Raw genomic sequence first — 13,785 nt, forward strand, 5'->3', positions numbered from 1 at the left:
GCAAGCTAAAACTGTGAGAAGACTGAAATCAGATGTATTTGATCCAGTCCTTCTGTATTGTCTGTAACCACACACAAAGTCGAAGACACAGAACTCCCTCTTGATTCAATTACTTCTTGTTTGAGAGGTTTCTCATATAGAATATCTACAGTATACCTGGAGTTTACCTTTGATTAGTAGTTTTTCATCTCTAATCTACAACTAAGTCAAAATCTCTAATAATTGTGATTCCTGTTGTAACTGTTGCTGAAGAGACCTCAGTTCACATCAAAAATCTGATCACAGGGAAATTAAACCTCTCTCTACTACTTCCATAATGAAACCTGTTCAAAATATCCTTTACCAAAATAATTTTAGTCACGGTATATTCCTTTAATCTATGCTAACATTTCTTATTTCTTTTCAGGCTATAGAATATTATTAGTGCAATATAATGCTTTTATTTCCACCTTTTGAGAACCTGATTGCTGTTCTATATATTTCTTGTTTTAATACAATACTCACTTGCATGTTCAGCCAGCCTCAGACTCAGAAGATAATTTCCACAGACACTCATGTATCCATCAAAATGTCTTTCAAAAAATGCCTACCAACATTCTATAAAGACCACTTAAGAACTTTAACTTTCTTAAGCAATACTGTGGAAAGAATGGAAAATATGACTGCAGACAAACTGACAGTTTCATCTACATGTGAGGTTTTTTCTAATGCTAAAGTCTAGTGTTGCATGTCCTCCAATTCCCATGGGCCATGATTAACTGCAGATGTTAATAAGAATGAATATTCTAGTGTGAAAATTGCTCCATGAATGTATCAAACAAGTTGTAATTCCTTTTCTGACAGTTGTCTCAACCATGAGACCAACAAGGAAAGCAAAATAACAGAATTACTGATGAGAGCAGAGACTTAGTATAGCATTTTTTTTCTGGAAAAATCTACGAAACCATATCAGTTCCAGTGACCGTTCTGTCCTGCTATCAAGGCATGTGTGATAAGGCTAAGTGCTCTAGAAAGGCTAAGTTTTTGTTTACAGAGGAATCCTATGTTTATTTTGTTTTCCACTTTGTACATATTCCACTTGGTATAAATAGTTCTTCAGTAGAGCAAGTAATTTAACCAGAGCAGCCAGGAGATAGGTCTCAAGCATACTGTCACTTAGTCACTTATTCTGATGAAATCTCCCCAAGCCTAGATTCAAGGTCCAAATAATGCAGTATAGGTGTCTGAACCTGAATCTCCTAACCTTACAGGGAAATGCCCTATCACCCAATGACTAATTGCTTTTAGCAAGGGAATTTCTCTTGTTCAGCAAAAAATATTGATCCTTTCAAAACTAGAATGTGAATTTCTGTGTAGCATTCATAGTTCTGACTTAAACTATCATTTTTCAGAAATGTTTGTGAATGCTCAAGTGGTGACAGAAACGGAGTTCTCATCTAAGATGTATTTATGGATGAGTGTAGCTCTTAGACCCAATTTATGCACCAGAGACATTTTCTCTCTTCTTTTTCTTTACAATGTAGTTATGGGTCCAAGCCACAAGGGTTCAGAATTCAGAGTTCTTCTTGGATAGAGCTGAGGAAAACATTTTTCCAAATATGCTGGTGAAATACATTTTAAGAAACATTTTATAACAATACTGTTATTTGAGTCATGTTGGGCTTTATTTTCAGAAGCACCAGGCACTCACTTTTTCCCAAGCTTTAATATTTGTTCACAGTTAAAAGCCTGAATTACCAACTTATAAGTATATATACATTTTGGTCACATCAATTTAGTCCAAAAATGTTAGTAAGAAGGCAATATATATATATGAAACACTCCAATCTGCCTGAGTTTGTTTTTTTTCTCAGTAGCATGCCATAGCTGTGGAATGTATCCAATTAATGTTTAATTAGGAGAAATCTTACAACTGCTGCAGGATGACTTTTATGGGGCAGTTAATCAAAGTATCTTTGTTTGCTTTGCATTAATATATATTTTAATAGAGTATTAATCTTTCTGGAGATTACTACATACAATAGATAATATAAAATTCTTGCTTTGTGTGATGTACTGTGCACAGATTAATTAATTAACATACTCCATTTTGACTTAGAATTATAAGAATACAGGAAAGCAGAGTAATGAAAATTACACTATTATTTTCCAAGTACCTGTAGCTATGAAATTTAATGACAGGACAAAAGAGTCTATTCTCTTCATCCATCAGGTTGGTTGAAATGGGAGATTTCGATGTGGCTGCATGAATGCTTAAAGTTATATCATGAGGCACCTTCTCAGGGGTTAGTGCAGCACATACAGTTACATGTAGCTAGATGCAGATTCCTTTTCACAGGCAGAAAGCAGAATGGCTATGGCCTGTTTACACACCACCATTTGCAGTTTCCAATGGGGTTTACTTGAAAAAAAAAAAAAAAAAAAAAAGTGCCTACACAGGTGGTACTTTCACAGGAATCCTTGATCTTGAACTTTCAATTTCAAAAGGAGTCTTAAGTTATTTGAGGTACCCTAAGCCCAGTAGACAGCAAAAATAGGCTATGGCCACTAAAAATAAAGTTGATAATACCACATTGTTTTTGTTTGTTCTTGTTAGTTATGGCCATGATCATGCAAATATTTGTCCACCTGCCTAATTTTAAACGCTGTAGTTTATCCAGTAAATCCAGTTTATCTGGAGAGTCGGTGACGCTAAAACCAGGCCGAAACACACGGGCAGGCAGGGCCGAAGGTTAAGCTCTCCTGGGGTGCCCTCACGGGAGGAAACCGTTCACCGATGGGAGCAGATCTCGGCCATAGCGACCGTCGGCACCTCGGGCGCCACGCAACGCCGGTGCCCCGGCCGCTCGCCCGATACAAACCCTCCCTCCCCTCCGCCACCCCCGTTCTCCCGGAGAGCGCAGCCGAGCCGGGGACCGGCCTCAGCTCCCGCGGGGCCCCGGCAGCCACAGCTGGCACTGCGGCGGGCGCGCCCCTCAGGGCCCACCGCCACGCCGCCGCCTTCCTTCCAGGCGTTGGCCGTGAGCGGGAAGGAGGGGGCGCGGGGGACAGGCCAGGACCCGCGGCCAGCCGCCGGCGACTCTCGGGGCCGGGCCGGGGGGGGCGGCGGGGGCGGGCGCCGCCGCAGGAGGGCGGGCGACGCCGCAGTGAGGGCGAGGCGGCGGCGGGCCGCGTTGCCATGGCAACGCTGCCCCAGCCGAGCGTTTAAGCGGGCGTCCCACGGCCGGGCCCCGACGGGAGGCGAAGGGGTTAAAGCGGGGCGGGCGTGTGTGGGCCCGGCGCCGTGGGGTCGGGTGTGGGGATGAGCCGCGGCGGGGGCAGAGGGCCGTGCTCCGGGCGCGCTGGGAGGCAGCGGAGGTGAAGCTTCTTGCTCCCTCGCCGGGCGCAATGGAGGTTGTCGACGCCGCAGAGGACGTGTTTTATGAGGAGGAGGAAGAGGAGGCGGCGAGCTGCTACGACTTCGAGCCTCTGCCGACGCTACTGGAGGACGAGGTGAGTGAGTCAGGTGCGGAGCCGCCGCCGCCCTTTCGCTCACCCGTGGTGCGGCGGCCACAGGGGATCCCGCAGCCCCCCTTCCACCGGCGTCTCCCTCCCGCTGCCCGCCGGCAGCGCCGGGCCCCGGGACGGCCCGAGCCCGGGGGTTCACCCGCCCCGCCGGGAGCGGCTAGGCCGCGTCGACATAACCGCTCACTTTCCGTGTGTTCTCTGCGGGTTCCCCGCTTTCTCCTGCCTGGTGATCCCAGTTACCAAGTTGGGCTTAGTCCGTCCCCGTGAGCCTTCTCCACGCTACAGCGAAGTCTCGGTCCTTTAGTGTGCAGCGTGCCCTAGCTCCTGTCGTGGGTTAATGCTGCAGTGGGGAAGTACGTGTCCTTGTTACACCTGATAAAGGGAAATTTCTTACATGGGCAAAAGTGTTTCCAGTAACCGCCAATCAGATTCCTGTACAGCCATTTCTTGCTGCCCTTTGTAAAAAGGCCTTTGTCACTAGGAAATAAAAATTTTTAAAAACCCCACAGACTCGAACTGTTAAATCTGTTTGTTCAGTTGTTATGCCAAGTAACCTGTAGCTAAACCTAGTTCTGTTGTTGCATTTGTCTGGATTTGTACTTGGGTTTGCACTTGCTTTTTATTGTTCTTGCTCATCTTCCTTTGTATCTTTCCATATGAAGTGTGTTCCTTACCCCCTAGTGAATGTTTGGGCAAAATGTTTTGTGTTTTTAAGTAAAAGTTCAGTGAACCATATGTGAGCCCCTTGTAAACTTTCTTATTTGCTATGTCAAGAACCTAGGTTGAATCAGAATTTAAAATTGAGTTTGAAAATGAAAAGTCCCTTCCAGCTTTCATAAATCATCTAATAGCTCAGCAGTTTGGCTCTTCCTCCCAGCATCTGTGGTGTTCAGTGTAGTAGGCCCTCTCAGACTGGCCCATGCAAAATACAGATGGAAGGTGGTAGTGGCCTCCTATTTACATGGTAGCTTAAATATTTACAGTATTTCTTTTGAATGGGAGAAGGCTGAGGATCAACTCTTCTGTGTGAGAAAGACCTGAGCCCAATTTTCTCACCTGCTCAATGTATGCTTTTGACTGTGGATTCCCACCAGTCCCTTCTATTTAGTTATTCGAGGCACATGAATATTTTCAATATTCTTGTTGAGAGAATGAGCATGACCTATCACCTGGTGATTTGAGAAGTTAATACAAAAGAGTTGCTTTGAAGAATACTCAGTGAGCTTACCTGGGCAACTCAGTGTTTTTCTTCAAATGCAGTGAATTTAATGAATGGTGTTTTGCCACATTTTCTGTGATGCTGGAATAGATTGTTTTGAAGTTTGTGTGAATTATCTTGGCAAAAAGACTTAGGTGCCATAAAGCCACTGTGAATGGTGATGTACCTAACTCTCAGCTGCTTAGTCATTTAGTGGAGCCTGTGCTTCTTATCACTGTATGTGGTATAAGGAGTGAGACTTGGTCTCAGCTGTATGTGGTTTACAAAAGCCAGTATGTGAAGCAAGAAGCTAACTGAGCTGAAGAGTAGGAAATACTGAGAATGAGGGTGTATTTCAAATGCCTTTCTTTTAAGGCACCTTCTTTGTCTCCCAGTCCTTAGTATTTAGTTTCAGGTTTTTTTAAGAAGTTGTCTGTGGCCAATTCATTTGTATTCTCTTCCCGCTCTCGCTTCCTCTGCTTAATTATATGCTACTGAACTGTTTTATACTTTCTGAGGAAAATATAAGAGAAAATTGAGAGCTCAAGTGAATAATTAAAGCATGGTTGTCTGACCAGTTCACTTTTCATAGTTATTAAACAGTAATTGCTTTTACAAGTGTCTTTTACTGATAATGAGACGAGAGAAAAGACATCAACATCTCTGTTATGTAATACACTTTGAGTTTTCCTGTAATTCAAGTGAAACAACTTTCAGTGGTCCAAAGTACTGAAGTTGTGGTTCACCAGAAGCTTCAACTTGCCAGAAACTCTAGTGTTACAATGGTAAACGGATTTCCTCTCCCCCTGAACGCTCCCAGTAAAAAATTTGTTTCTGGATTGCTTTGGGGTTGCAAACTAGTCAAATGCATGTGTCTGTGTTTTCAGTGTTTCATTCTCTACAAAGGCCTTGCTTCGCTGCAATAGCAGCTTCAGTTACTAAAGTAGTGTGGTCATTTGAGATATACATTGTTTATGTGAAGTAAATAACTTCATATCCTGGAGCACTGGAAGGAGAAAGGCTTGCTGTATGGTTGTGGTGGTGGTATTTCACTTTGTTTTTTGTCTTCACTTAGCCATCCATTGCTGATGGAACCCACTGAACATTCATAGGCCTTTTTTTATTTTTTCCTTTTTCCTTTGTGTGTTTTTTTTTGTTTTTTTGTTTGTTTGTTTGTTTTTTTTTTCCCTCTCTATTACATAACTTTCCAGTCCCCTGGAAGGAAGATATTTTTCTGACATGAGACCATCATCAACTTTCATTTACTCCCCAAATAATCACAAGACAAAGGTGGTTTTGTAAGTTTAAACTGTAGATATCTCTACTGACAATATCTGCTATAGAGCTCAACCTCAAAGCTTGACTCAAAGGAAAAATCTATCAAGGCCTGACTGTGACTGGAATTTGATATTGAGGCTGTCTTCAAGGTTGCAGTTTTTATTTATTTCACGTAATCTCTGAATTGAGCCTTTCTTGTCCATACGCACAGATGAAACTCTCATAATTTTGCTTCTTGATTGGTGGAACATTCTTTTTTTGCAATTTTGGCAAATGCCAGCATGTCACCTAGCTGGATGATCCTAGGAGAGTTAAAAATAATTACTGGTTCATTGCTTTGATCATAGAACTTCATTTTACTTCTTTATTCTCTTTTAAGTTTTTTGGTTGGCCATACAATGAGCAGTTTGTCTTTCCCTTCCAAGCCTATCCTCATCCTACCCATCAGTTTGGATCACTTTCAAAGCCTAATGTTTTGTGGTCCAGCTCCTTGTCATATGTTTATGCTTTCAGACACAGGAAACTGTGCTGTCCTTCATGGTTGGAAGAAGTTCCCCATAAAGATGTGTCAAACTTCCTCAATACACCCTCAAAAACCTGATGGCAGCATTACTCATATGGTGCTGAGCACAGCACAGGGAAAATGGGATGTTTTGTCTCATGTACCTGGATTGTAAGAGCTTTTGCTGTTCATTATTACGTTGGACAAGGGTCCATGATTAGTGCTAGAAGGCACTGTAGTAATAATGCCATTAGTAAATTGATCCATCTCTAGCCTGATGGAAACTAGAATATTGAAAATAGGAGTTAAGTTTCCCAAATAATAGTAAGTGTGCTTTATTTCCTACCTATTTTTTTTTCCTCATATTTATTAATCATTATACTTTAGACTAAAAAGCAAAATAAATTTTTGGACTAAGGGTTAGTCCATGTTTGAAGGATATTATGAGTTCAATACTTAATTCTCTGAAAAACATGTTAACAAACTGTTAACCCTTCTGTAAATGGTAATCCAAGTACCATTGATATTCTCCAATATTGAGGTACATAAAGAAAGTTATAACTGTATTTTCTGAGGGATTAGAAGTTTAAACCACTGCAGTTTTCTGAGCTGTAAGATACCTCACATTCTGTTTTGCTGAAAATGACATGCTTTCTTTTTTCTATATTCTAAATAATATGCAGTTATATCTTCAATTCAAGGTGTGTTTAGTATAATTCATAAGTATAGTCTTTAGTCTTGACTACTACATATAAATGAGAAAATATTATGTGTAATTAATAGTGATATAGCTTTGATGAAAAGTAACTTCTGTAGATGCTTCCATTTTTGTTAGCTTATTTCTTCTAACAGTTGGAATTGATGTTTTGTTTGGGATTTTTTGTCATTCCTTTAAGTTCGTGAAAACTTTACTTCTGTAGCTATATATTAGTTTTGTATTCTAAAAAATGTGCATAAAAAGGCTAGCTGCTTTGAGTTAAGCATTGTTCTGAACATCCTGACTAGCAAAGACACATTAGAGCCATGTTTTTTTGAAACTGGACTCTTCATAGCCTTATTGTGATGATGGGATCAAAGGAAGTTGACTTACAGTTTAGGACAGTAACTTAGAAACAAAGTCCATGAGCTATTTTTGATCGCTGAGTGCTCTGGATGTAATGGGGAGGCCTAGGACAGCCAAGGTGTTTGCTTTTAAGTGAAAATATAAAACCACTTTTCCTATGCTTCTTTGGCATTTGAGTGTTTATTAATCGGCCTGCACCAGTAAACTTCAACAGCATCATTCTTAAGATGGGCTAATTTAGAGGGTACTTTTTTCCAGATCACAGATGGTAAGGAAAAATGCTGTGAAAAGAATTTTTAAGAAGTTTATCCAAAGACACCTGGGGGAACTTAAGGGAGACATGGGTTAAACAAAATGTTTTAACTTAGTCTCTCTGCTTTTACCTCCCAATGGTCTGTTTCCCTAACTTTGATGGCAATGTTTATGTAACTTACATAGCTCCCGTAGTAAGTCTTTTTTTCATGTTAACATACTGTGATACCTTTGTTCGGGTTAACTGTGCTTCTTAAGAGAGTCTGTGTTAAGAGCAAAGTCATGCACTTGGTGTTTCTTGGGGTGTTAATTAGTGTCCTAGAAAGTCTGGGAACTTGCTGGAAACATTACTCGTAGCCAATTGTGTCAAATGTAATCTATGATACACAAAGTTATGTCATGAAACTCAGGGTAATTTATGAATTCATATCTTGGCAGGAGAATGTGTCCCTTGCTGATATTTTGTCACTGCGGGATAGCTGTCTTACTGAGCAAGATATTTGGGCAATTTGCCTCGAGTGTTGCCATTCTCTGAAGAGTGTTGCCCATTCTACAATCTTCCAGACACTCTGCATCACTCCTGACACTTTGGCTTTTAACACCAATGGCAATGTATGCTTCATGGAACAGCTCAGTGGTAAGTATTTGTGTTTCCAGGCCATTTGTTTTAGAACTATGGAAACTCATAGTGAGAGACTGTAGTAAAGCATTCTATTTTAATACTTGTAATTAAAATAAAGAGAAAACAAAAACTTGTTTAGGAATGGGTGAGTAAAGGTTTGTATGAAACTACACATTCAGTTTGATGAACAAAGGCTTTTATGAGTTGGCTTAGATTCTTCCTAGTTATTTTAAGACTTGCCCAGGGGGATGTATTTGCATATCTGTGTGCATAAGTCTCTACCTATGTAAAGCATGTTCTTGGTCTCTTCTAGTTCTTCTCATTTCATGGATATGTTCAATTTCTAGAGAAATCTCTCATCCAGTGTATCTTGATGATTGTAGCCATAGAGAATGGGGTAATTCTAGTGCAAATTCACTGTTAGAAAGAAAAGCTGTTTTGAATAAAGGGTTATGTTTTTTAAAGTCATGATTTTTAGACTCAGCAAGTGTGGTGACTGGCTGAGAAATGAATTTTAATATGTTAAAACCCAGTATGTAGTACCATATAAGATCTTCAGGTACTGTAGCAGGTGAATGAGGGGATGCTTAACTTAAAAAATTACTTCTGATTTCAGCACAGACAAAAAAGCGTGTTATTGTTGTTGTTCCCTTTTCACATGACCCACCTCTAGAATCTGTCTTGAGCCTGTTAGGATATTACAAAATAAAATAACACCACTACTACCCCTTCCCCCCCAGGTCTCATTCTATAGTCCTTTTAAAATTATGTCAGCTTGTAACTCTAACCATTATAGTCCATATACACACTATTCAGGTTTTTGTTATGTTTTCTTTTACCTAATTTATTTTTAAATCTGTGTCAGAATAAGTGTTTTTTTCTTTTAGTCAAAGTCTAGATCACAGTATTTAGGAAAAAAAAAATGGGATAAGGTAACTTTGCAACAAATGAATATTTGCTGCCTTCTTTAGAATTAAAGACAGTATTTAGAATATGCATGTAACAACAGAAAATGTAATTAATAAAGATGAAAATATAGCTTTGTAATAGTTGTAGTATTTGTTTTGTGCTTAAATTCATCAAATATGAGTCAACTTTTAGTTTCATGTTAATAGTGTAATGTGGAATCAATTTCCTTTAAGGAGCTTGTCATAACTTGAAATTGAAAAAAGCTGGCTTTATATTTGTAAGGATATATGAAAGATTTTTAAGAGAATAAATCTAGTAGATGAAAAATGCCCCTCAATTAAGATCTTTGCTTGCAGGGGAAAAAAAGAAATCAATTTCTTCTTAAATGTTTTAGTCTAATTGAATAGCTGGCAAACAATTGATCCAGGAATTTGCTGTATGCAAGTGCTTAAAATATGGGATAATAATTACCAGTGCAAAGCAAACATACAAAGATTTTGTTCCCTGAAGTCATCTTAGTCTTTGAGGAAGAGGCTTTTCATTAGTTCTCTTTAAAGAAAGTTATGTTTTTTCTAGGAATGCTAAAAGTTATGTATATATTCTATTTCACACACATTTCACCGACTCTTTCTCTTCCCTTTTCCCTCAGATCTTGTTACTGTCTTGTTAGATAGACACTTGGGGAGGTTGTACCTTTTGCTTCCCTGTAGTTGTTGCCTATGGATTTATTCTTCCAGATTATAACCTCTGGATTTGCTTGCCAGTGAGAGAATGAACATCCTGTCACTTCTGCTTTAACGGCAAATTCTGCTTCCTGCAGGTTCTGTGCTGCTAAAGCGACAAACATGAAGTAGGATGTTCTGCCAAGGGCTCTGATACCTTCTTGTCTCTTCAGATCAGACAAATTTCCATTGTAAACATTATATTAAAAGAATATAGTGAGCTTTGCCAGTGATAAAAATTACAAGCTTGTACAGCCTTTGAAGTGTTCTAGGGAATGAAAGGGAAAAGGTAGTGGGGAGATGAAGGAGCTGTACTCTGGGTTTTGGGAAGAGGGAGGGAGACAAAACATCTTCTGTCCATTATTTCCCTTTCCCTTCTGCTCCCTCCAAATATCAGGAAAAAATGTGGTGTGGGGGGAATGCAGAATTAGTTGCGTACCCCTCTTTTTCCAGTGGGAAAGTAGAATCAGGAACATTATAGTGGCATCTGGATAGTCAGCCATGCCATCTAGATGCAATATATGAATATGTAAAAAAAAAAAAAAAATCCTATCTAGTTCTCTCTACCATATAACTGAGTTGAGTATCATCACAATAAGAGCTTTGCATTTCACTTCTAAAATACAGGCACAAAAGTTCTATTAGAGCTAAAGCTATGATGAATATGCTATGACTGTGAGCATACTTTTTTTTTTTTCTTCCTGTTGAGAAGGGAAGCTTATAGTCTTTGCATGTAAATGATCTCAATCATCCATTGGCTTTACAGAAGGATAGACTTGGTGAGTTGAATATGTATGTGAAGAGTATGTTTTTAGTTGGACGCTTATTTTAATCTCGTGGCGTTCTTTACTGGATTCATGTGACAACAGTACAGTGTGTTGGATGCATACATGCTTGGATGCAGCAGCAACATCAGTCTCTTGGGATGTTTCTTCCTTGTACCTCTTCTCTCAGAAGTGGCTGCTGCAGTAGCTCAGTTCTCTGCTAAGCATCACATGGGTGCAGAAAGTGTTTCTTCAACTCTTTTATCATAATTAAACTAACCAGAAAGGTCAGGTTCTAAGATGGCCTGTAGATGAAAAGGCAATTAGCTGTTCAGTAGGGGTTTTTTTTTTTTGCTGCTTGAGCCATTGTCACCCAGGTCTGCAGTGGAAAATAGCGAATGGAAATGTCTCATTAATCAAATCAAACCTGTAAGCCACAGCTGAACCACACCAGTGTAGGTGATAACTTGGTCCAAACATAAATGTCTCAAGGCAGGAAGTGATTAGTCATAGTAAAAGTATTTCTCTGGGGGTGTTTTGTCTGTTTTGTTTCTTAGTAGCAAAAATGTGGTATCTACTTGGAGAAAGTTTGAAAACAGCACTTCATTTTACTTACAGTACTAGAAACATGAATAGCAAGCTTTTTTTACATCAGATATGAGTGAACCAAAATACTGTTGTATACATAGTTTCTATCATATCAGAAATGAGTATATCATTAAATTTGTGTCATCAAATTGGTTCATTTTTAAATGAGAAAGACTAGTAATTTCTAATCTGACATGTTTCCTTTTGCTTTCAAAGATGATCCAGAGGGTGCCTTTGTTCCACCAGAATTTGATATCACCGGTAACACTTTTGAGGCAAGTTCATAAATTTCTCTGTAAAACAGAGGGAGATTTAATAATTTTAGTACTTCCGGCAGTACCAAATGCTCAACATTCTCAACGTATAATTTTAACACATTTAAAATTTTTGAATAGTAAATTGTTCTGTTTAGATATGTTTTGTGGGAATAAAAAGTAAACTTAAAATGCTATATTAATTTTCTGTATAAACATTTGTTCACTATTAAAATGTGAGAATCTATTTTTGCTGAATAATGTGTTGCCCTAATCCACAGCTGGTCTATATTATGTTCACTGGTATCCTTCACTGGTTATGTTTACTTGTTTGGGGACTAGTCATGAACTTTTATGACTGAATATAAAATTTGTTTGCCATCCTCTTCAATAAAATAATTCATAGAAGGGTAATCAGCAGTTTTATCTTTGATTTAATGAAGAAACAAATGACTGTCTGTTGCTTTGCAATGCACAAATGCTCTACATTGTTAAATTAAATTAGATTTAAATTGTTTATACTAATTCATTAGCCTCCCAAGTCAACCATCTCATTGCATGATGCAGGAGTGCTTGCTTGCTTAATATCCTTTTTTTAATACAGTATTTTTTCTGGCATGTATTTGTAGATGATTCAGATGCTTTAATTAGCAACATGTTTTATTCAAGGTATAAAAAAAAGTATTCTGTTTCTTTGTTGTTCAATACAAATACCTTTTACTTCTCATAGTTATAGCCTTCATAGTCATGTTTATAGTACTCGATATTTCCTCAGGGCTGTGGGAAAAGGATAAGTGAACCTTGGAAGTGTGTAGTACTACAAGATGAGAGTAAGGCTGGATGGGTAGTATTATGGCTTTTGAAGGTTAGAGATGTGACATTTCTCCTTGTTGCTCTGCTTTGTTAATGTATTTATATAGACCAGCAGAGCTCTAGTGATTTTGTGCTCACGCTCCCTGCCACTCCTAGGCTGTTGTTTGGGGAATCTGTTTGGGGGATCAGGAGCCAATGCAGGTGGATGTTGCTTAGAAGGTGGCGAGTACTGCATGTTAACTTGACAACTGTAGTAATGTTTATATTCAGATGTCGTTGAGGAAAGCAAGTCCCAAAGTCACCCAATGGTGACTATTTTTTGTTTCTTTTTTCTGTTGTACTTTTGAAGCTGGACTTAAGATTTTTGCATAAATATATTTTCCATCCCTTACGACTTAAAGCTCCAGGACTTGACACAGAAACACAAGATCTGTGGAAGTATTTGGTCCTCTGGCAAACTTGCATTTCCCCATTCTCCTGTTCTAGGAGCTGCTGAACTCTTATGCATATAGCAAATAGATACACTGAAAGACACATTCAAAGACCAAAGGGATGGGACAAGGTGAAATGGAGATTTGGGAAGACTCTGGGAATACTAAGTGACTTGAAATTTTAATTCTGTCTGATATACAAGGTCATTGTATCCCTCTTGGGTAAAACTCATCTGTGTACAGGTTTATTATTTAACACTTCCCTTTTGACAGTACTTAGAAGCCTGTTAAGACACAGTGAATACCAAGCAAAGCACAAACAACAATTGTACAGTCAGTGAAAGCCATCTGAGTCAGGAGTAGTTTGGAGCGTTGATCCTTTTACTTTTTTTGCAAAGGTCGATGAAGATAGATGAAGGCACATGTGTGTGGAAGGCAGTCAACGTGCTCTGCCTTGTCTATTGTGAAGTGAGGTAAGGGCTGGGTGCACTGATTTCTGTCCATTCCTCCTATTTCTTTATCTAGCAAGCTGGGGAGCCTTGCAAAGCAGGGAGAGCAGTGCTACAAGTGTCCTGTTGCCTCAGCTGTTTCTCATTGACCATCCCAGGACAAAGCACAAGACTGAAAAGCTAGAGCTTTCGCCTTCATTGAGGCAGAGGTGTATTGTTTTACTCTGGGAATTGCATGCATTTTGTCAGATAGCTGTGGGATTGTGAGTATTTGTGGAACTTTCAAAGCTTTATGTCTTACCACTTGTAGAGTTTGGTTGAATTTTAAGTACTTTCGTACCAGATCAAATTCTGTCAGGGGTTCCATGCTGACCTTGGCTTGCATTTGCTTTAGCAGTTTCTTAAGACCTACAGTGAGTTAAACCTTATGTAC

The 13,785-nt window shown here is 39.2% G+C and overlaps 1 protein-coding gene across 5 annotated transcripts in view; it reads left to right on the forward strand.

The window, feature by feature from the left end:
- The first annotated feature begins 1,693 nt into the window (after positions 1-1,693).
- KNDC1 (kinase non-catalytic C-lobe domain containing 1) overlaps positions 1,694-13,785 on the forward strand; it is an 83,538-nt gene continuing 71,446 nt past the window's right edge. For 3 of the 5 annotated variants that reach the window (XR_006165085.1, XM_042790091.1, XM_042790099.1), the window contains exons 1-3: positions 1,696-3,492; positions 8,239-8,437; positions 11,622-11,680. Coding sequence is in view for 3 of the 5 variants with exons in the window: in XM_042790091.1 (XP_042646025.1) it covers positions 3,388-3,492; positions 8,239-8,437; positions 11,622-11,680 (363 nt within the window). In the remaining 2 variants the exon portion in view is untranslated. Of the gene's footprint in view, positions 3,493-8,238; positions 8,438-11,621; positions 11,681-13,785 lie in introns of all 5 variants that reach the window. The other 2 variants (XM_042790103.1, XR_006165088.1) reach the window with 2 other exon arrangements.

Source organism: Tyto alba, unplaced genomic scaffold (genome assembly GCF_018691265.1).
Source record: "Tyto alba isolate M040663 unplaced genomic scaffold, T.alba_DEE_v4.0 Super-Scaffold_1, whole genome shotgun sequence".
NCBI lineage: Eukaryota > Metazoa > Chordata > Aves > Strigiformes > Tytonidae > Tyto > Tyto alba.